At 44.2% G+C, this 24,203-nt stretch overlaps 1 protein-coding gene across 8 annotated transcripts in view; it reads right to left on the reverse strand.

Annotated features, from left to right (window-relative positions):
* Positions 1–24,203, reverse strand: part of ARHGEF28 (Rho guanine nucleotide exchange factor 28) — a 273,307-nt gene that overhangs the window by 218,862 nt on the left and 30,242 nt on the right. For all 8 annotated transcript variants that reach the window (XM_070517954.1, XM_070517955.1, XM_070517951.1 and 5 more), the window contains one exon: positions 1,149–1,192. In XM_070517954.1, coding sequence (XP_070374055.1) covers positions 1,149–1,192 — 44 coding nt within the window. The remainder of the gene's footprint in view (positions 1–1,148; positions 1,193–24,203) is intronic.

Below are 24,203 nucleotides of genomic sequence, written 5' to 3' on the forward strand. Positions count from 1 at the left end.
AATGAATACAGCTAAGGAGGAAGAAGGTACAAGAAAACAACAGACTTGGGAGTACTTCACAGCTAGCCTTGGGTCAGCCCTTATCTCTACTTATGGCTGGGCCAAGCCCAACTGTCTACCGACACAGTTTATGACCCGGAAGTCACAACCTACAGAGAGTACTAGAGACCACTGGGTACCCCAGGAGGCAGCTTTTTTTTAATTTTGAAATCCATTTATTCTATCATTTTGTCTTCCTCCAGGGAACAGAGCAGAGTGTGTGTAGGGTAGGGAGGAGGCCACTCGAGTAGTGGAGCGCAGGAAGGGGAAGTGGGTGAATGTATTTTGATTGACTGAGGATTCCAGTTAAATTTGTCCACTTCCTTGATAGTCCATCGTATTAATAGTTTGTTCTTTAAGGATAAGTTTGCACTGAGGTCACATCCTATCCTAGATGTGGTTCTCTTGCTGAACTCCACGAGGTGATGATTCGGAAGCCACCTGAAACCGTGGTTCACACACACATCCTGGCCCACCCCCCACCAATACAGTCAGGTTCCAAGGAAGGAGGTTTTGCCTGAAACAAGGAAGGAAGAGAAAGTCATCTGCCACTTCATACGTGAGGAGACAGTCAGTTCGCTTCCCTGTTACACCCAGCAACTGTTCTCAAGAACACATCCTCCCTCAACCCAGAAGCCATGTCTGACTCGGCATCTCCTCGGGCACCTCTGTTCCCCAGGCTCCCACCTACTCTTTACGCATCCCGGCACTTGTCCCTTTGAATTCCTATTTCACAATCTTGGCTGACACAACTGTCACGAAACCTTCCCCCAAAAAAGACATGCAGAAACATTCTTGGCTGTTATCCGGATATTATCATAGAAGATGTTCAGAAATCATCCACATGAAGGAACTGAGTATTTCTGAGTCTAGAACTTAGACCGTTAAAAAAAGTTACTCGGAGAAATAGAATTAAGACTCAGACTTCGGAGCCAACCAGTTTTAAAAGGCTCCACGCACATACTTGAACTAGACAGTAATGCTCAGTGTGTTGTTTTTAAAAAGCCTCAACTCAATAGTGAGGAAAACATTTCTCCCCACTTCAGTCACGTGGGTTCCGAGTCAAGAAAGGGCCACTTTGACCCAAAGCCCAGTGCTTAGGAACTTACGTAAAGAGGTACTTCACTGCAGCTCAACTCCATGGTGTCTGCATCTGCAATGAAAAGAATAAATGCGAGCCATTAGTGCAGGAAGCCCCGCATAACCAGCCAGCAGAGCTGTGTCCTGCCCTTCAGCCATCAACACCGTCGAGGGAGCAGTAACTCATTAGATAGGAAAATAGTCATAAAAGATATATACAAGAATGATATAATACAAGAATGGGATGCTATCCGAATAAAATATCCTCCCTCTTTCTTCTTTCCCGTGAATTCCCACACAAGGAAAACCTGTCACTCCAGACATTATCACACTGATTGCTGCAAGATAGAAATTACATTTCAGAAAGCCAAAAAAGGTCAACAGAAGCATGTTGAAAGCATCATGTTAGTTAATCACTTGGATCATAGGCTACTCTGAGGTCAGAATCCACTTTTGGCCAGACAAGGCAGAAGCGCACAGGGACAACACGGTTCTGTTGCCTGTCTTAGAGAGTGCCAGAGATTTCAGTTTTGGGGGATTCAGGCCACTGTCACACTAACCAGTGTCTCCACCAGTTGCATGCACCCTATCTCCCTCTAGGTGTGCCTGCCCCTTTAAATCCCACACCCGGAAACCAGCTTCCAGCTCAGGAAAAAAAAGGAGCCAGCATCATTCAAAAGGGGTTCATTGAAGGGAATCAAAAGGCACAAACTTCCAGTTATAAAATAAGTCCTGGGGATGTAACGTACACATGGTGGCTATAGTTAATAATACTGTATTGTATTTTTTAAAGTTGCTAAGAGAATAGATCTTAAAAGTTCTCATCACAAGGAAAAAAAATCTGTAACTATGTATGGGGACAGATGTTAACTAGCCTTATTGCAATCATTTTGCAGCATACACAAGTATGGAAATATGTTGTACACCTGAAACTAATACGTTGTATGTCAATTATACCTCAATAATAAAGGGGGGTTCACTGAACACTGCAGTGGGCCAGGCATTACACAGAGTGACCAGGAAGTGGTCCAGCACTCGCAGAGCTCACAGCTGAATGACCGAGACCTCAGGATGGGGAGGCAGGGCAGAGCAGGCTGCGTGAGCCTTCTGAGCGGGGCCGACCGGGAGACTCACCACCCCTCGCCTTCCCCTCACCCCTGCATTCTCTGGGGCAGGTCCTGCTCACCTGGCGCTGGTACCTGGGCCACAGCACAACTGTAGGACTTTGGGAACTCCTCTTAAGGCAGGCACATGCCAGTGGCAACCTGCATGGTGACACTGAGTATAGTAATCCCCAGAGGATATGCTTGGCCAGGAGGAAATATAAGAAGTTCTATCTTTATTTATTTTTTACAAGGGCATTTAACTTAAGTTTTACTGGTACTTCATACCCATGCTGGCCCTGGCACCCTCCTAGGTCACAAGGTACCCTGAGAAAAGACCAAGGGTCCCACAAGGCCGAGGGGTTGACACAGGGCTGTTTCTCCACCCTCATTTTCAACACATTGTGCTCCGTGGCAGTTTACACGCATCTGCTTAAATGGGCTTATGGATTATAAGCACTTTTTAATGAAACGTGGTTAATTTTCCAGAAAGAAGATCTTCAAATATGGTCAAATCTTCACAATTTCTGTTGTGAGATTGGAAATAACCATAAAAATCTTTACCACATTGAGGTGTTGGTTATCCTGCAAAATACTTTTTGTTGTTGTTGTGAGGAAGATTGGCCCTGAGCTAACATGTGTGCCAATCTTCCTCTATTTTGTACCTGGGATGCCACCACTGGGTGGCTTTATGAGTACTGTGCAAGTCCACGCCCAGGATCCAAACCTGCAAACCCCGGGCCTCGGAAGTGGAGAGGGTGAACTTAACCACTATGCTACGTGGCTGGCCCCTGCAGCAAAGTACTTCAAAAAGTTGTCTAACTTAAACACGTACTATCTAATTTTCTTACAAAAATAAGTGTTCCAAATTTGATTTTTCTGAGATGCAAAGTGGCTGTTTGTAGCAGATGTTCTTTTAAAAAACATTTTTTCAAATAAATATTCTATCCCGTCAAAAAAGGGGTGATATTTTAATAAGTGAAAAAGAAAATGCATCTCAGAAGAAACTTAGGTTGTACAGCATATGCCATAGTAAGAACATTTTGAAGAAGTATTTGTACGTTTCTGTTGTCTTCTGATTTTGTTGCAGAAATTATTTAAAGTTTGCCACCTACAACAGTCCTCATGTCTGTATGCTTTAAATTTTTGAAAAAAGCTTTCTAATCCATTTTTTAAATCTTTCAAAACGAATGTCTCATGGGTTTTGTATTTTTAAAATGCAACAACTTCTGATTGATTTGCGGGAAGAATGATCGACACCAGGGAAGATGGGAATTACTAGCCACATTTAAACAAGAAACTTTTGTATAATTGGTGGACAGGATTAAAACATAAATCCCTCTGTAAGTGCAGCCAGCATAGCACTCCTACGATTAGAATCTATTTATCACAGTGAGGCATCTTTTTCAACTATGATACACTTTAAAACCAATTTCAAAGGAAACAGTACTTCGAACCAGACATTCAAGCTGGAGTATCACAAAGTACTAAAATCATCAATACAAGGTTTTCAAAATAATGACACATTCATCACATTACTCTCCCTGACATGATCTGATTTATAAATAGATGCATAAAGTAAAGATTCATGCTAACGTTTTTACTTAAGAGTCCATGACCACATCTTGAAGATCTGCTCCAAGAAAGTGGCCTTTCCCCTTGTCAGGCTGTAGGTGCTTCTCGGAGTAACTTTCCTCCAGGCTTAGCAGACTAAGGGCAGCCATGGAAGGGCCGTGATGAGAATTTCCTAGCTGAGTTGTAGAGAGAATAACTGGGGCAAATATATGATACACCCAATAAAATAGTCAAACTTCAAACTGAATTAGATACAAAAAACTATATTCTCATGTGGATTTTTCCAAAAGTGACTCCTCCGACAGTAAGGAGCTGACAGCTCTGTGCTCCCTGCAGAGCTGCACGGCCAACCCATGCTGGCCTCTTTCACGTCAAGTTCAATAAAGCGAGTTTGCATTCGCTCGGCGAGTTACAGCTGCCCAAGTTCTTCACACGTGGTAGCTTTCACTGTAGAAATGTCATGCTCCACACTTCATTTCCTAACGCTTGAGTTCTCCACTGGCAATTTCAAAAATTCAGACTTCAGGGGGTTTTGGGGGTTTTTGTGTTTTTTTTTTAAGTACTGCATTTTTCAAAAATGTTTCTTGGGAAAGTAAAAGCCAAAATATTTCCAGCCTTGCTGACAGACACAAGGGAATGATTTGGGGTCATAGTACACAGCCACAATTTTCAAGTTTGCTTCTGAAAGGGGAAAAAAATCTTATGAAAGAACGTCAAGATACAAAAGATTCAATATTTTAGACATATTGGAAGATTATGTATTATTTCTAATATTTCTGATTGCTAGTTAACTCTAAAGAAAAATATTAGACCATTTTGAACAGGTAAAAAGAATACTTTAAAAAGAAAGAAAATATAACAATTAACCTATACAGGAAAAAAATCAGTTCTTGACTTTACGAAATTCTGGGTTTCTCATGTTTTTGCTTCTAAGTGAAATATTCTTTGACTGATTCAATATGAAACCCATGACTTTAATTTTGTATTTGAGCATGCTAAAAATCATTGGCTTGTATGCCTCATAAAACCTGCTAACAGATAATGCTCAGGTCTTTATCAATACTCTCAGCAGCTACATGGGAAGGCTCACGACGCGTCAGCACTGTGCTAAGTATCTTACAAAGGTCATGTCAAAGCGCGCTCACGGCAGCCTTGAGAGGAATGTGTAAGTCACCCAACCACACAGGTCCCCAGTTACAAGGTTACACTGAAGCAAAAGTGACCTAACATAAAAATATTTTTAAGTGAACTCACCACCTATAAAATTACAAGTAACTCCCCCCATTCGCTCTCCACCCCACCCCACCCCTACTTAATGCTAGCTTCTATTCTCCAGCCAGTCCATCTTGTACATCAATAAATTTTTTTGTAGTTGTTTGTTTTGGTCTTGGCGTGTTTACTAGATGTTATAAATAAAAATCAATTTAATTTTTTGTTGGAAAATTTTGAAGTTTTTTTAAAAACATGAAATAAGGTTAAATAAAGTTGAGAAAAGTATTGAGTATTGGAGAACTTAAATCATGAAACTATCAATCAGTGAGAACATGGCAGAGATCCATTAACAACTGAAAAAGAAAACTCATAATGAGATAAAGGCTTAAAGATAGTTTCAGTATTAAGGGAATTAGAGGAACTTTTCCTCCCTACCCTATGAGAAAGTGGAAAAATTCTTGGGTATTTCTAATAAAAAGGACCCTCCTAATATAGGACTTTGAAAGTCAAATGTGATAGCATGGATGTCCTACTGTGCAATTAATTCTGTCAGAAACATAGTCATGACCCACCCCCGATTAACCTCTCACGCACACACAGCTGATTCTCTCTGAGAGTGAGCACAGAGGTGAAAAGTCGCATCAGGTCACACCAGACACGGCAGAGCTGCATTCAAGCAGCAGCGGGCTCCAGAGCTGTGCCCGAACCACGATGCTCTGGGGCTTGTCACCAAGGAAATAGGAAACAGAACTCTTGTCCTAATTTTGGTTTCATTTTCAAAAAAAATAGAACTCCAAGCAAGTCTTTTTTCTACTGCTGTTTCCTCTGAAATCTTGGTCCCCATTTTAAGGAGCTTCACTTGAGGGGGCTTCCCTGACACCCGCTCCCCTCAGACAAACGCTGTCTCCACTTCACACACAAGGAGAGAAAAGCGCAGCAAAGTTGTGCCCTTGACTGAGGTGCAGCAGCTAGAGGTGGTCGGGCCACGTGGGAATGCAGCCTGTCTGATCCGGAGCCTGTGCTCACCTCAGCAGCAGCACGAGGTCCTTTTGCAATGAAAATATGTCCTGAGAGACAGCGAGTGGCTGGGCTAAAGGGCAGCACACAGCCCACCACGAGGAGCACAGGCTGGGGAGCAGGCCGTGCGTGGACACAGCTGTGCGCGTTCTCACCGTGTGACTGCGGACCTGTTACTTCACCTCCCTGGGCTGGGTTCTCACCTGTCAAGGGCACCAGTAATAGTATGAGCCTCATGAGGCCATTGTGAGGGTTCAGGGCCTTGACCAAGGAGGAAGAGAACACACTCAGTGCCTATCATAATCCCTCAATAAATGCTAGCTGCAATTATTTATTATTAATGCACATTAAGCATATACAAAAGGTTTGTTTAAAGGGTTTGAATCTTTATTTCAAATGAAACTGCTCAGAACATCTAAATATTAGACTAATCCAAATGATTGAGCAGTAACTGGGGCCAGGAGGGTCTGAAAGGGACCTGCCCAGGCCAGCCGCACCCTGACAGCCCAGAGGAATCTCCAGGCATCAGGAATTCGGAAGAGCGCTATACCAGACAAATGTACCATACAGCCCCACGGAATTTTATTCGATTTTATAGAGCTGACTATTCCCCCTACAGTCCTGAAGTTGAAAGGGCAGAGTGATTCCTCCTGGAGCACTTCCATGGCCAGCCAGGTGGAGACCTTCCGCACTTAGAGGGCAGTGTTGATTCTCACCTCCCCACACGAACCCAGCAGTGAGGACTGGAGTTGCAGTTCACAACTGTTACACTAACTGGAGAAGGAGGCAAGCGCAGTCAGACAACCAGCAGGTACGGCCGAGTCTAAGCAAAACCCTCCAGTGCTGGCACAACAGGAATAGGTGAGAAGACAGCATTCTAGAAACACCTACTGCTGGATACACGACGCTGTCTCAGGACCTGCTTCAGACCAGAGTTACCCACCTGAGTCACGCAGGTCCAAGCAGCTTTCAGTGAAACAGTCAATTATTTGGTTGAATTATTGGATTTCAGAGTGTAGGGAGATTGTCTGAAGATTAGAAAGGAAACAGCAACTGAAACTATTCAGCAGGATCTCATTAATTCAAACCCATGGGGGAGAGTGGGGAGGAGGAAGCAGAGCCAGTCCATCTGAAATGGAGCAGCCTAAATGACAGAAGGTTTAACCAGTACAAAGAGGAGCGTGAGCTAGCTGCTAACAGAATGTTCCTCCAAAGCTGTCACACTCGTATTTCACAGGATGTATTTACACACAAAGTGACCAAGCCCTTAAAGAGCTTTTTATAAGTCAACTGAATATCCTTTACAGTCTTACTTACTCTATTAACCCATTTAGTGTATCCTTCCTTGTCAGTGCAAAGCTGTCACTCAAGCATCACGGGCAAGACACAATCTGTCAAGGCATCAGTTTCCTCATTAGCAATAGAGCTCTAAGGTCCCTCTATCTTGTCCAAAAGTCAACTCACTGTCACTTACTCTGCACACAGGACCATGCAGGCTGTCATGAGGGGGATATTAAAATATACAAAGCACCGCCCCTGCCGTTGATGAGCTCACCGTCTGGGTGGGGTAAAATCTACCTCCAGGAAAAGTCAAGGTGGTGAGGGGTCATGCCATGGACCTGGCAGAAGATGCTCACGTGGGGCAAGAATCAAACACTGACTCAGTCACAGAAATGGAACTGGGGTCTCAGCATAAAGGAAAACACAGATGCGTGCTATTTTTAGCAGACACTAAGGAGTTTGATGGAGTAGCAGGTTTGGAAGCCAGAGGGAGTAAAAGTCATTGACCTCTTACTTTTCTTCATAATCCTTCCCTAAAACACACTAAATCTGTGACAGAAGTGACAACAGACTGACAGGGGCGGGGCGCCCTTCCCAGAGACCTAACAATAACACTCCTGATTACATGTTACCTGTTAGTCAGAATTTTCAGCAAAATACATTCCAGCTTTCCCTACAGCGTGCTCGACTCTGTGCGCTCCACTGTGGGGGAAAAGCAAATCGAGTTCCACGGGAGCCCAAGTGACAGTGACAACTCCCTGCTTGGGCAGATAACGATCAAGTTAAGTTTATCAGGCGTCTGCTTCTTCTCCAGCATCTCACTTCTATTTTCCACTCATTTATGTAAAGCAAGGAAATAGAGCAAGAAAAATAAATCACACTTAAAGACAAGAGAGTCGTGTGGCTACAACTGAACTGGCAGGTGTGAAAGCCCACAAGTTCATTCATTTGCTGATGCCTAAAACTCTGAATTCAACATACTTTGGAAACTATAGGGTTTCCCACATTTTACCTTGAGAAGGGAAGAGCACTTTCCCTGGAGTCTTATGTGGGATTGCTGTAAACTAATGCAACAGTAATTAAGCCATGAGTTCATAACATACGGTCCATCGATGGACCTTATTGAGTCCATGAACTCCATGAAATCAGATGCAAAGTTTTGTGTGCATGTGTGCTTTTGTGACAAGAGTTTGTAGCTTTCATCAGGTTCTCAATGGACCACTGAACATGAAAAAGGCTATGAACTTTTTTTTAACCATGCTCGACATCAAAGTTAAAAACTTGGTCTATAAAACCCCATGTGAGGGAGATGAAAAGACATGCCACCAACTGGGAGAAAATATCTAACAAAGGACTAGTATCTAGGACATATGAAGACCTCTGAGACAATCCAATTAGAAAATGGACAAAAGACATGGACACTGCTCTGAAGAAGATACACGGAGGGCAAATAAGCACAGGGGAAGGTGTTCAACATCATTAGCCATTAGGGAAATGTAAATTAAAACCACAATGAGACATAAATTCACACCGTTCAAATGACTAAAAAAAAAAAATAGTGGCATCACCAAATGTTGGAGAGGATATGGAGAAACTGAATCACCCACACGTTGCTGGTGGGAAGGCAAAATGATATAGTCGCTCCAGAAAATAGCTTGGCTGTTTCTTAACTAAACACACAACTGCCACTAGCAATTCCACTACTAGGTATTTTCACCCCAGAGAAACAAATTTATGATCACACCAAAACCTGTACATGATTGTTCACAGCAGCCTTATGTGTAATAGGCAAAAACTAGAATCAGCCCAGATATCCTTCAACAGGTGAATGGTTCAACTCTGGTGTGCGTGTGCATGCACGCATACATACACCCTCACGTCATGCACACCACAGCAATATACACTACTCAGCAACAAGAAGGAGCAAACTATTGACACGTGCGACATGGATCAGTTGTCAGAAAATTATGCTGAGTGATCAAAGCCAACCTCGAAAGGTTACAGGCTATATAATCCCATTTAGATAATATTTCTGAAATGAAAACAATTGCAGAGATGGAGAACAGATTAGCGGTTGCCAGGGGTTAGAAACAGTATTGGGAGGGGGAGGAGGGAAGGCTGTTGTGATCATGAAAGGGCAACATGCGGGAGCCTTGTGGTTTGGGAATGTTCAGTATCTTGGCTGTGGTGGTGGATACATGAACCCACACAGGAGACAAATGTGTAGAAATTTAAAGTCACAAGTACTAATGAATATAAGAAACTGGGAAACCTGAGTAAGATGGACGCATTGCAGCCATGTCGATGGGCACATTGTAGCCACTTCGTTACTGATTGAGATTATTACCGATTGAGATAGAACGTGGAGTTATGTGGCCCATCGCTACTGATTGACATATTATGCTAGAGTTTTGTAAAATGTTACCATTCGGGGAAACTGGGCAGAGAATACAAAGTGTTTCTGTATTGTTTCTTATAACTGAATGAGAATCCACAATTATCTCAAAATGGGCAATTTAAAAATATGCTAGGGGCTAGCCCAGTGGCGCAGTGGTTAAGTGTGCACTTTCCAACTCGGTGGCCCGGGGTTCGCTAGTTCGGATCCCGGGTGCAGACATGGCACCACTTGGCAAGCCATGCTGCAGCAGGCGTCCCACATATAAAGTAGAGAAAGATGGACACGAATGTTAGCTCAGGGCCAGCCTTCCTCAGCAAAAAGAGGAGGATTGGCAGCAGATGTTAGTTCAGGGTTAACCTTCCGCAAAATAAATAAATAAATAAAAATAAAAGTATGCTAGAATTTATGCATCCTAGTCAATTTTTTCTCTTGCTATGGCTACACAGGGGATTTCTCTCTCCCTCTCTCTTTCTCTCCTGATTTTCCAATGATATTGCCATTGCTTAAGACATTTTTAGAATTTCTTTCCCAACTTGCAACACATTTTGATTATTTTGCATGGCAGCAAAGCTTTATCCTTAAGAATGAATTTAAATTTTTAAAATACCAAGAAATTTAGAACTGCCCTAGGGAAGAAATGTGAGTTTCTCCCAACCTAGGGGAAAAAGGTAGGAAATACTATTTATTGGTGAAAACAACATAACTGCTAAATCATAAGACTGGTTCTTGTTTGTGGAGTCATGGGCTTAACTTAAGGTTTTGAGATCCAAGAGAAAAATCACATTCTTCTGGTTGAAAAACCCCTTCTAGAGGCAATGCCAACCCACTGAAGGGTTTGAAGTGAGGCAGTACTTACCTGGGGCTGCCTTTTCATGAGACTGGCCCAAAGACTGCTGAACAGACTGGAGAGAGGAGAAAGCAGAGGCAGAGAGTAGTTTGGGGAGCAGGTACATGGAAAATTCTCCTGATACTTGGAAGTGTCTCTAGCCAGAGAGGGGTCCTCAGAAGTTAATAAACTAACCATTCAGAGGAGACAGCCGCCACCCCCCACCCCATGGCTTCATCTGTCTTTCAGGCAGCAAATTGTGGCTGTGTGCCACCCCCTTCCAACCCCCATCCCCAAGTAGGCTTCATACAGTCTTTGTAGAAACAGAAAACATTCTTAAGTATACACAATTCTAGACCATAAAACTAATGTGTAAAACCTGGAGATATTCTAGAATGATCCTTTAACATTTAGAAACACAACCTTAAAGCAAAGATTAAAAGAAATGTTTTAACCTTAGACCCAAGACTAGTCCCTAAATGCTGACTTTAGTGCAGCACATTTACTCAGCATTTCCTATATGCATGGTCCTGGGTGAAAAAGCAAATCTCCCTTCAGGTGCCTACCAACCTATTTGAAAAGACAGATGTGAAATAGGTGAATAACAAGAGCAGGGAACAGACAACTAAACAGCAAAGATCATAAATTCATTGATCCTACAGATCTTTACTGAGTATCTATTATATCCGAGGCACTGGGGATGCAAAGATGAATCCCGCCCCAGAGGAACTGCCAGCCCAGTGAGAGAGGCCAACGATGACTATATAAAACATGTGTGGGGTCCAGCGAGTCCACGGGGGCAGAAATGTACTCAGATCAGTCAGCAGCTGAGGTATTGCGCATGGCTCCCTAAAGGAGATGGGGCCTAAGCTGAGTCTTAAAGAAAATAGTAGGTTTTAACTAGGGGCATTTCTATCCAGAAAGGCATTTGAAAATGGGGCAGGGGTAGAGTCGGGTGGGCATCTTTTTTGGTTTTGAGAAGGCTGGGCTGGTGTAGTGAGAGGAAGAGCGGGAGGGGAAGACAGCTGCTACTGGCATTCAGCACCCAGGAGCCACGGACGCTAAGTGTCCCATAATGCCCGATCAATCCTGTACAAAGAACCATCCCAGCCCAAAAGCCCATGGAGATCGCTGTTGAAAACCACTGAGGTAGACAAAGATGTTCAGCAGGTAGACCATGAACGGGAGGACACTTCAGGCAGAATAAACAGGCGCAAGTGCAGACGCACAAGAGAAAGTCGTTCATAGAGCTATCGAGAGGCTGTGGATGGGTGGTGGTGAGAGAGAAGGATGGAAGCTTTATCCATGCCCCAAGATTACGTCATGCTAAGTAATGTGAACTTCAAGCCAGTGAGTGGCTTTAAGCAGGAAAGGGATGAGATCCAAACTGTGTTTTAAAGAGATCACTGTGGCAACAGGTGAAGGATGGGTTGGAAGGGGAGAGAGACCAGAGTCAGAGAATCCAGGTAAGAGACACTGCTATTGTTTGGGTAAAAGACACTGAGCGCCTGCATGAAAGCAAGGTCGTAGGGAGAGCAAAGACTGAGGTTGAGGGACAAAATGGACAGGTGTTGGTGCTTAACTAGATGTAGGGGATGAGGAGCAGGAAGAATCTAGGCAGACTCCTTGGTTCCTAGCTTGGGAAGCCAGGTAGAGGGTCCTATTGACAAAGATGGGGAACGCAGAAGAAGCAGATGGGGGATTTGGTGAGGAAAAAAAACGAAGACCAGACATAATGAATCTCAGACGTGATGACCGGTGTCCAAGGGAGGTCAAAAGCACAGGTCTGGAGCTCAAGAACGAGGTTTGGGCCAGAGGGAAAGATTTGGTTAAGATGGTATGCAGTTAAGGTTGTTGGGAGTGAATGAGATGATCAAGGAGTGAATATACACAAGTTCAAAACGGCTTGGAACAGAAACTTGGAGAACTCCAAGAGAAAGGGGGAGGAAGAAGAGCTCACAAAAGACACTGAGGATAGAGCAGTAATCAGGGTGACATTTATCGAGCACTATTTATTGCGCTGGACGATGTTCTGAGCGCATTTTAACTCATCTAATTCCCGCAACCACACAGAGTACCTCCTGCTATTGTCCCCATTTTACAGATGGGAAAGGTGAGGCACGCGGAGGCTGAGCACCTTGCCCAACGTTACATAACTGGTAAGTGATAGAATCAGGATTCAGACACACACAGTCTGGTTCCAGATGCCACAATCTGGACCATCTGACTCTACTGCTATGTTAGAAATTTAGAAGGGAAGCAAAATGACAAAGCCCAAGAGAGGTGGACAAGGCAGCGAATGCCATGGGTAAGTGAAGCAAGGCAAGATAAGAACCGGGAGGGACCCACTAGAGCCATGATCTGAGGCTCCCTGGCCACAGCCGTGCTGGTGGAAGGATTGGCTCAAGGAGGCGGGTGGAGCAGTGAGCAGGAGGTAAGAGGTGAAGATAACTCTGTCAAACAGCAGATGCCCTAAGAGGTCAGGAAGAGGAGAGACCTTTGCGGCTGAAGTCATCAGAAAAGACTTCGCTGGGAAAAGGGATCATGAGCTGTGCCTTAGAAACAAGGAACGGAGCGAGAACTGGTGTTCAAATGGGTTCACTGGTGAAAGCTGAGTCCAAAACTGATGTTATCGTGATTGAACTGCAGCTCCACTCCGGGCTCCTGTCATCTGAACGAATGTGACCTATATATGCGAAGAATGATAACCACGAATTCCTATCACATACAAAACAAAGACTGGTGAAATTCAGCATCTGGGATTCAAGATTAAGACAAAGAACTTTCCTACAATAAATATTAAAACATGGCAATGAGCTACAAAAAAATCTTTAAAATATTAAAAATATTGTCCTGAATATTAATAAGGACAAAGAGGAGTATACGGTCCTGCCCTCCGGAAGTTTACAGAGACAAGCCCAAACACACCGACAGCTCAGCGACAAGCCAAGAGCTTGAATAGTTCGATAGTAACACAATGCTTAGAACTTACAAAGCACGGCAGCAACGTCCAGGAGAACGAGGACTCAGAAGGGGCCATGGTCTTCGGAAATCAGAAAGTCACTGGTTAGCGCTTCCAGTGCAGTGGAGAGAAAAAGGAAGGGGCTTTTGCTTTATGTCTGTTTTTATGTGAGTGGGGACCTGTGCATGCGTACAGGGATGGGGAAAGAAATGAGGTGTCAAATGCTGGAAGAACAGATCCCGGCCCCTGATGCTTAGTGGCCAGGGATGTTCAACGCCCTGTGACAAGGACAGTCCTGCACACTGAAGAAGTGTCTATGTGCTTCTTTGAAGTTTGGACAGATTTTAATTTGGCTTCTGATGGCTCAGGTCTGTCTTCTCCTCAGAGAGAAAAGGCCAGCCAGCCTCAAAAATTCTCCTCCAAAAAGGGGATTCCTCACAGGATATTTCCTACGTTCTAGAAAGTCCTGCCAATTAACTACATCATACTATCCTTGGTGTAATCCCCCAGGAAATTAGCATATAAGTTCTTTTCATATCTACCATTAAAATTCCCAAATATTTTAGTTTAAGCTAGATTTTGATTACCCAACTCACACTTCATAATATATCTCACTTTCAATTAAAAAAATAGAATACGAGCTTTACTTCAATTTCAAAAACATTGTGAAAAGAATTTTAATGTCTGAATCTGCATATTTTCTGTTGGAGTGAACAGTTTTATTTTATGGTGACTAAGTTCCTGGTGGATAGTCCTCCCCAAGAGAAACCAAAGAATCAGGCTCTGTCCTTCTAGGCAACCTGAACCGGGACAAGTGGGTGACTCGAGATTGGATGTGCTCCAAAAAACGCAGCGTCTGTAGTAAGGCAGGCAGAACTCGGGCCTTCTCCCTTCTCACAGGATTTACTCAAGTCCCAGGAAAGCTGAGCCCCCTCCCCAGATCAGGTTTTCTACGGCTCTCACGTAACAATGTGCTTCCTAAAGCAACACAAAGCTCAGTATTTTGAAAAACGCACTGTTACCAAGGAACTCCCTCCCATTAAAGGAACCAGGAACTAAATGCTACGCTTTGCAGAACCTAAGGCGGCCCTTCACCTGCCGTGAACTGACCTGCTCTCTCCCTGTTCTGGAAAAGAAAGCAATCTGAAAAGCCAACGTTAGCACTGACAGAAGAGGCAGGTGTGTGCATGTCTGAGTGGGTCCCCTCCAAGTTCATGGGATGAATGCCTAATCTCCAGTGTGATGGTGTTAGGAGGTGGGCCTTTGGGAGGTGATTAGGTCATGAGGGTAGCGCCCTCATGAATGGCATTAGTGCCCTTTTAAAAGACACCCCACAGAGCTCCGTAGTCCCTTCTGCCACATGAGGATACAAGTAGAAGTCTACGACCCAGAAGAGGGCCCTCACTGGACCACGCTGGCACCCTGATCTTGGACTTCCAGCCTCCAGAACTGTGAGAAATAAATTTCCGTTGTTTATGAGCCACGCAGTCTGTGGTATTTCATTATTGTAGCCCAAATGGACTAAGACAATGCCAAATAGACAGTCAGTGCCTAATCGGCACTTATCACATTAGGACTTCTCATCAACAGGACTAACTTTAGTTTACCTCAACCCCACTCCCAACATGCTCACATGCATGCACACAAACAAATGCACAATAAACTTTTACCTCTCTCAACTCCTAGTTCTTTAGATTCCTATTCTCTACGAGATGAGAATGAACTGAGTGACATGATCCCTGATCATGGGGAGTGATGGGTATAAAGTCTCCATCTTCCCTAGCAGCAGACATGCCTTGATTCAGCACGCTAACTGATAGGCCCACAGAAGGAAAGTGGGGTACAGTCTGGGGCGAGCAGGTCTATCAGCCAATGACAGAAAATACACGGTTCCCTGTCCATATGTGCATGTGCACCTGGATGCATCGCAGGCCTCTCTAGGTGTATGGTCTATAAATTTAGATTACAAGCTTGTAGGAAAAATCTCATTTTAGATGAGAGTTCAGAGCATTTAGCAAAACACCCATACTACACAAAAGACCCCGGGTGTGGAACGCACTCAGTAAACACAACAAGAGAGTGGTTTATCAATCGAGAATCTGTAATGTCAATTCCGGACTACATCCATTGCCCTCTTCTGTCACGAGCTCACGTCATGTTGTGCTCTGCCACTTCTGTTTCACCCTTCTAACTACAGTAAGTTCTTAAAAAGAACCACAGTGGTTCTTTCACTTTTTCTCCCTCAGGATGCCACCTCGCTCTGAACAGAAGACATCATTCTCTATTTTGAAATCAACACCTTTCATCAACTGGTTGTAGGTTAGGCCTTTGGGACTCTCCTTCTGGCTTTTCATCTGTCCCTTCATCCTTCTCTCCTCCCGTGATCTGGGTCTCATTTGTCCCCAATAGCTGAGGGACTCTGTGCCCACCACAGTCCCTTCTTTACTGTTGTGTTCAAATCCTCCCTTTTCTGTGTCCCCCTCCCTTCCACCCTGTGCTCAGCACTAGAAATTCTAAGGTGAATAAGCCAATATCCTCGCCCCTAGGAACTCCATGTCTACTGGAGGAAGCATACAATTAAACAGCCAATGCCATGGAACAAACACTAAACAGAAGCACTGGTGCCAGCAGAGAGCACAGAGAAGCCACTAATCCTGCCAGAATGGGCAGGGTAAGCTTGTAAGAGGAGCTGACAAGGACTTGTTCATTTATATTTTTTAAAAAATAGACTTCCACCAGGGGAAGGGGGTTGGGGGATGGGCACAAGGGTGAAAGGGAGCACGTATATGGTGACAGACAAGAAATATGTACAATTGAAATTTCAGTGGTAAACTATTATGAACTCAATAAGAAAAAAGTGGACTTCCTTTCTGCCTACATGATGGATTAAGTAACTTGAGGACCCCAATGCTCAAAGTATTAGCTAGACTATTTAAGAATTACCTTAAATATGTACTTTAAATATGAACTCCCCCAAGAAAATAAGAGAGCTTTCTAAAAGTCATAAAAATAAAGACATCAAAAAAACATAGTGATAACCTACTAAGAATCTGCCCCAAAGAGTCTTGCTGGTCTCAGCCCAGAAGATTGGGTTTAACAGACATGGAGGTCAAGAGACAAAGTCACGGATCCATGTGTGGGAGGGAATTAGAACGGAAAACCCCTGCATAAGGCAGCACCCCAAAGGGCTACACGTTTAGTCAAATAGAAAAGTATACGACCACTAGCAAAACAAAAAGACAAGGAACTTCTTCTGTCTGAGCCTAAGTCTTTGATGAGGGGGAAAAACATTCCCTGAAAATCTTCAACTGAAAAATTAATATGCAAAATAGTCCCGGGCTGGCGATGACGCATTTGGAGTTAACTCAGAATTACAAGACTCCCACAGTGACAGTCTCATTAGTCGCCGGCTCACAATTCAGAATGATATAATCCTTGACAAAACTACCCATTACAAGAAAGACAGTACAAAGAGCAAAATTAGACCCTCAGAGCTTCAAATAAGACTAACCAAATGTTCTACAAGTATGTCTAAATCAAGATGCTAAAAAATGACTGAAAACACACGAAAAGATCAGGACACTATCTTGAAAGACCAGGCCGACTTGACAAAGAATCAAACAGAACCTCTGAACATAACAGGTACAGTGCTTGAAACTCCACTGGGCAGGTTAAATGGCAAAGACAGAAAAGGGAACAGAATCAGTGAACTGGAATTTGGATCCTAAGAAGGAACCTGGAATACAGCACAGAGCTGGAGAAGGTGAAAAAACAAGGAAAATGTTCAGAAACATGAAATATGGAATGAAAAGTTCCCAAACACTTTTTACAGGAGTTCCACACTGAGATAACAGAGAGACAAAACTTAAAGAGATTTCCTATAAATTGTTAAAATTCTCAGATTCTGAGAATATACTGAGCTCCAAATGTATACCTAGATACTTCATAGTAAAAGTACAGGACATATATACAAAAAGATCTTAAAAAGGTACTTTTCAGATTTCTGTCTATTGTGTGATTTCATTTTAATAAACACAAAATAGCATATATTCTGTATGATCACAGAGAAAAATATAGAAAGTATGTAAACTTCACATTGGTTCCCTTACAGTGTAGAATGCAGAGAGTGACAGAAAGGTCTTCAACTTTTTAAAAATATCCTTTATTATTTGGCTTGTGATTACCATGTATCTCATTTGTAAATTTTAAATATTTCTTTAAAAAGCATTTCAATTTTTTATTTAATAAATTTATGTTTAAATTTATTTTTTTTTCCTCTTTTTTTCTTTCGAGGAAGATTAGCCCTGAGCTAACATCTGCTGCCAATCCTCCTCTTTTTTCCTGAGGAAGACTGGCCCTGAGCTAACATCCATGCCCATCTTCCTCTACTTGATATGTGGGATGCCTGCCACAGCATGGCTTGCCAAGCAGTGCATAGGTCCACACCTGGGATCCAAACCAGCGAACCCCAGGCTGACGAAGCAGAATGTGCAAACATAACCATTGCGCCACCCTGGCCGGCCCCATATTTAATTTAAATTTATACTTAATAATTTATTTTACATTTTAAGTTTTTTTCATTTTAATCATTTAAATTTTTTAAAAATAAATTCAACCACAAGAGTAAAATAACACACTGGTCCTGCACTTTTAAAGCTGTGTACCCCAGGGCCTCAGTTTTCTTATCTGTAAAATGGGGTGATGGTATCTACTTCGCAGGGTTATGCAGAAGGTCCAACCAGCTGCTATGGGTAAGTCTCCCACTGTTGGTACTTTTAGTTCCTTATTTTAAGACAAAATGTGCCTCCCCCGGATTTTCACCCGTGAGTCCTAAACTGTCTTCTGAAACCACACAGAATTAGGGTAAACTTCTTTTCCTCACAACCTTCGAAGAGTATCTCAACACTTCTTTATTCCCTTATGTCTCCTCTCCTCTAGGAGAACCAGTCCTTCAATCATTTCCCTTATTGTTTCAAGAACTTCTCAATATATCAGGCCCAAACTGGTCCACCTGTGCTACTGTTGCCAGTTTTGTTAAAGGTACTAACAGCCACTCAGGCTTAAAAGCCTAGACAGTTTCTGGCTTCTCTTCCTCCCTCACGCTCACTCATTCGCCATGTAGTAATTACTTGGAGCGTCTCTACCATCATCCCTCATTGTCATTGCTAACCTGGGCCCCATCCCTATCAACTCCCCCACCGGCATATTCCAAGAGTCCGCTAAGTGGTCACCAGCAGCACGTCCCTCCCACTTCTAATCCATCTTGGATGTTGAGGCCAGGTTAAATACGCAATTTAACCCTCAAAGTCATTGTTTCTAACATTTTACTCCCCTGGACAAGAACAAACCTCAGCCTTTAATGGCTATCAGATCAAACGCAAGCTCCCCACTGGGCATTCAGAGCTTCCACAACATCGTTCATTCCACACATGACCCTTCAGTCACCCCTTCATCACAGAAATCTCACTTGACCCAGATTGGCTCCCCGTGGGTCCCAAACCCAGGCTACAAACCTTGCACAACCCAAACCTTACACCTCCACGGATCCCTCCCTGAATATTTTAACACTGTGGCATGGGACACTCGGGTTTGAATCTTGGCTCAGATACCTACGAGCTCTGTGACCTTGCACTACCTCACCTGTCTCACAATACCTATTGTGACGATCAAATGGAATCCCGTAGGCAAAACACTTAAGGTGGTACTGACGCTCAGTACCAGTAAATGTTAAGGCCTCCCTCCCACCATGCTCCCAATGATCTCCCCTGTCTTTTATTTATTCTACAAGCTAACAGTTATAGCTCAGCACTTTTTGCTCATTGTTTCATGTGTTTATCTTATCTCCCCAGCAAAATTATTTCTCTTGCATCCTTTACTGCGCTTCATACATACCAAAATTTAATTGGAGACTAAGTCCAATCATCATACTCTTTGACTAGGCTGGAGGCAAAAGTGACTGTTTTGAAAACACTACACATTTATTCAACAATATTTGAGCATCAACTGGGCATTAGGGTACTACGTGCTGAGGATATAAAATTAACAAGAAATAAGTCCCACCCCTTTTGAACTTACAGTACAATTTATTTATAGACCAATAACAGAAAAGTAAATTTTATAGTACACTTAAAAGTGACATGTGCTACTTAAAAAAAAGGAGCAAAGGAGGAAAGAGTGGCAGGGCTGTGCGGTGCAGTGCAATTTTAAATACGGTGGTCAAGGAAGACCTTGTTGAGGGTGGCATTTGAGCAAAGACGTAAGAGATGCAGGAGAGAGCCACAGGGGTGTCTGTGCTAAGATTCTCAGGCAGCGGAAGCAGACACGGGAAGTCCTAAAGCAAGGTGGGCACACGCCCAGTGCGGGTGTGACCCAGCAGCAGCAAGGAGGCAGAGTGAGTGAAAAGGAGAGCAACAAAAGGTGAGGACAAAGAGAAATGGAGGGCCTGCTAATATGATGCCTTCTAGGTCATCATGCAGACTTTGGCTTCCGAGTATGAAGATGATCCATTTAAGGGTTCCAAGCTGAGGAGTGACATGGTCTGACATGCACACTAACAGTATTATTCAACTACCAGGCTGCAGGCAGCCTGAGAAGGGCAGAGCAGGGGTCTTGTTTGGAGGCCACTGCAATAATCCAGGCAAGAGATGATGCTGGACAAAAACAGGGTGGTAGGAAGGGAGGCTGTGAGCAAAACATGGATTCTGGACATATTCTGAAGGTGGAGCCGATAGGATCTCTTGACAAACTGGAAGTCGGATGTGAGAGAGGGGATGTCCCCCAAGTTTGAAGACTGAGCTAAGGATGGAATTGACATTAACAGAGATGGGGAGCAGTGTAGGGGATGCAGATTTGGGAAAGAAAACCAGGAATTGCATTTGAGATGCCCATACATGGAGAGCTGTCCTGTAGGCACTGAAATACACGTCTACTGTTTATTCTGCCCGCCAAGTCCTTTTACTGATTTACTCTTATCAAAGCACTAGTGGGAAAATGACAAAGGTTAAAAAGGAGGAAGAGTAGAGGTCCCTTGCCCTTGAGGATCTGGAAATGTAAGAAGGGAACACAGAAGCCTTTCCTCCCACCCACGGCGCAGCTTGAGCAGAGACAGCAGATGCCGTCTGTTTGTCCACGCTTGGAAAAGTATCACAGAAACAAGGCAGGTACATCCAGAAAGTGCTTCTAGACACAAGCACATGCCACCGTGTTGACTCTCTGGGTTCCAGCCACAGTCAAAATGCATGGCAACAATGCAAGCAAATGAAACCACCTCAACCACGTTGCGATCAAACCACCCCCAAACTCTTCCCTCTGACAGTCCCATTCTCCAGGTGGAATTTGGTCCTGAAAATCATGACTATTTTCCTTGGAGATCATGATTATTTTCCAAAGGAAAATGAGCTTGGGATTTCTGACAGTCAAGGAAGAGGAGGAGTCTTGGGACTGGACAGCCCAAGTCGCCCCTGGCCCCCGTCCCACGGGCCCCGCCTGCCTCTGCCTCGTGACTTGGGTTCTCAATGTGTGAATACTGCCGCAGAGCAAAAATATTTTCCACGGCCTACACACAGGGCTTTTGTGAGGATTAGTGAATTAATGTGTATAAAACACCATGAGCTACTCAAATAAAGGGACAATGAGACACAACGAGAATGTGTGAACGCTCTTTGTGAAGTACAGTTCCCATGTAAAGATTTCTAGAAACTCTCTCAAGATAAAAAAGCAATCTTAAACAGGTTAAAAATCATTAAAAACCAGCGAAGAGCAGTAGCTCTAGAGGCGTTCCACATGGGGGTTAAACGTGTTGACCTATGAACCACAGTGAGGCCAAACTCCTAATTGCTGCTGGAAGCATGACGAGACCCCAGGAGAAAATATGGACTTTTGTCTACGAGCTGTAGAACCAAGCAATGGGAAGAGCCATCATGAAAAGAGCTTTGTTGAAGGCATTTTCCCTTGTTTTCTAAATGCTGCCTAACTCCCTTCAAATGGCCACAATTAACATTGAAGTGAATAGACCACTGGAGAGAGTCTGTTCACAATTGGAACAGACGGTTTCCCCTGCCCACTGCGACTTCACCTCAGTCTCCAGAGAACATTTCACTTGGCCTCCTTCCTGGCTCAGAATGCGCCAAAGACCAACGAACCCACAATCTGGAGGTGAAATCTTCCCCCACAAAGTGAGGATGTGCTCAGGTTACTGTGAACATCAGGGTTTCACACACCTCAACTTTTCATGTCAGAAAAAGAAAAGAGAGCAGTGGCTAGAAAAGCACCAGACACACAAAGGGTGGAAACAAGCTACGAGCTAAAAATGACCCCATCAGTCACCTGAATCTGGACCAAAGACTGGATGAGTCCATCTCGACAGTGTTTCCCTGTGGGCGAGCAGAGTCAGCCCACCGTGAACACCTGAGGCGAGGAAAGTCTGACGACTCGCCCAAGGTCAGCGAGTCCTAACCCCTCAGCTACTAATGACTCATGGTGAATTCCGGATTTCCAGTGCTGTGTTTACCACACACTGACACTACCCTCCTATCTGGTCTCCCTACTTTCAACCTCAGCTCCCTCCAGCCCAAGTGGCCCAGCACCAAAACATTCAACTTCTTAATACTGCTCTGGGTGTCTAGCGCCCTTCACTCCTGGTCTAATCCCCTCAGCGATGCCCCACCCCGCAGAGAGGAAAGGCACGCTTCTGTACCTGCCACCATGCAAGGCTGCTGTGTGTGGGAGCCCCTCCCAGTGCCTTGGGGACACTTCCTTTCTTCTCCAGAGCAGACAGTGTAAGGTTCTGGTTGTCTGGCATCCTTCCCTTTTTTGTTTTACCTGGATCTCCACCCTGGGAAACCCCTTACTGCATACAGCTTTCATGGGAAGTAGGATGCCACGGTCCTTACAGAAGCCAATGGGAATTCATTATCTCTCTCCCTGCCGCCCTACAGTCAGGGGTGGGTACATGGCTGGGGTGCCCAAGCGGGTGTCCACTCCTAAGCAGGTAGTGATATGAGGCAGTTAGGGTCATATTTAGGCACCAAAGTCTGTTTCTGTGGTTGGCACCCAGGAACTATGGCTGAGGCCCTCCCCAGCTTACTTCATACAACTTCCCTTTAGAAATCGGCCATTCTACCCAAGGTGGCCTATATCAGCACCCTGCCCTCAAACACCCCCTGTACACTCCCACACCGGTGCCATCTTCCTGGAAAACACAGGGCAGAAGTGCCTGACAGAGGGAAGTACAGGGCAGGAATGCAAAACCCAGTCTAGGAGCTGGGCGTGCTGAGTCTTGAAGGATGAATACAAGTTAAGTAGACTAAAGGGGAGGACAGAGGGGCCTGGGGTGGACAGGCGCATTCCAGCACACGCACTGAGGACAGAGAACATGTCCAACTATGTGTAGGATTTGAAATCCCTTCTGTAGATAGAATCACAACATATAGGGGGCCAGAGCTAGGACTAGAGATGATGTAAGCAGAGTTCCACCCTCTCGGCACCTTGCACACCAACAATTTGATTCTCCATCCTGAAGGTTAAGGAGAAGTACAAGCTTCTCCTTAACTTCCTAGAAATCTCAGAGACTTCCGGCTTAGAAGAAGTACAAGAAAAAAATCCCCAAAGGCCTGAAAGAGATCAAAATTCTATGTTTTTCCTAATTAGCTGTTTGAAATGCCTAATGTTTACTCTTTATGCACACTCACCTCCACAAAATACAACATAACATTAAGCCGACACCTGCTTTAGTTAAACTCATTCCAAAATAATTTCATCTTACATATATGGCACTTGAAAAGACAACCCCATCACATTCCTGAGCAAAGCAGGAAACAGAAGTAGCTGCAATGTGTTCAGGTGTCAGGGAGTGGAAAGAACCAGGCAGGAAAGAGGCACACATGCTTGGGTTCGGGTTTTCAATCTACTTCTAACTGGATGCATGACTTTGGCCAAGTGCCTTAACCTCTTCGAGCGTCAATTTCCTCACCTGTGAAATGCAGCTAACGACACCAACAGTGATGAGACCATTGCAGTGGTGAAACCAAGTGTATGCAAAGCTGCGTTCTCTACACACTGACACCATCTCTCTCTCCAAGAAACAGTTCCCAACAATGGCCTCAGTGTCTGGAAGTCGTGTCCTTGTACCCTGAGGCGTCACTGGAAAACCAGGGGCCAGGAGGAAGGAGATTTGTGTCCTTAAGTCCGCCATTTCCTAACCGTGTGACTCTGAGAATTCACTCAACGACTTGGGAGCTCTGCGTCCCCATCTGTAGAATGGAGACAGTATCATTGCCCACTCCGGACGTGTAAGTATAAGGTGAGATTCATGGAAACTTTTAAGGAGTCCAGATACGTAAATTATTATTATCACCAAGTATTTGTGTACTTATAAGTGACCTTCTCTGAGAGGGATTTCTGACACCACCTTTGAATTTCCAGTTCAACCACTTTCCTCACATTACTCATGAACCTACAAAAACTCTCTCTTGCTTATTATGCCTCTTTCAAATTCTGTTTGGCTTCCAACTCTCCTTGAAGTGGCCCCACCCTACCTGGCTCTCTGGTACTACTTCCTTCTGTCCCCCAGGTTGGCACACTGTCCCTCTCGCAGTCCATACTCACTTCACTCCTGTGCTTTTGCTCATACAGGTCCTCCCACTTAAAGCACCCATCCCTCACCCCATCCCCCTAGATGTGTAAACCCTAACACCAGCTCACTCCCCCGCT

Source organism: Equus asinus, chromosome 9 (assembly GCF_041296235.1).
Source record: "Equus asinus isolate D_3611 breed Donkey chromosome 9, EquAss-T2T_v2, whole genome shotgun sequence".
Classification (NCBI taxonomy): Eukaryota; Metazoa; Chordata; class Mammalia; order Perissodactyla; family Equidae; genus Equus; species Equus asinus.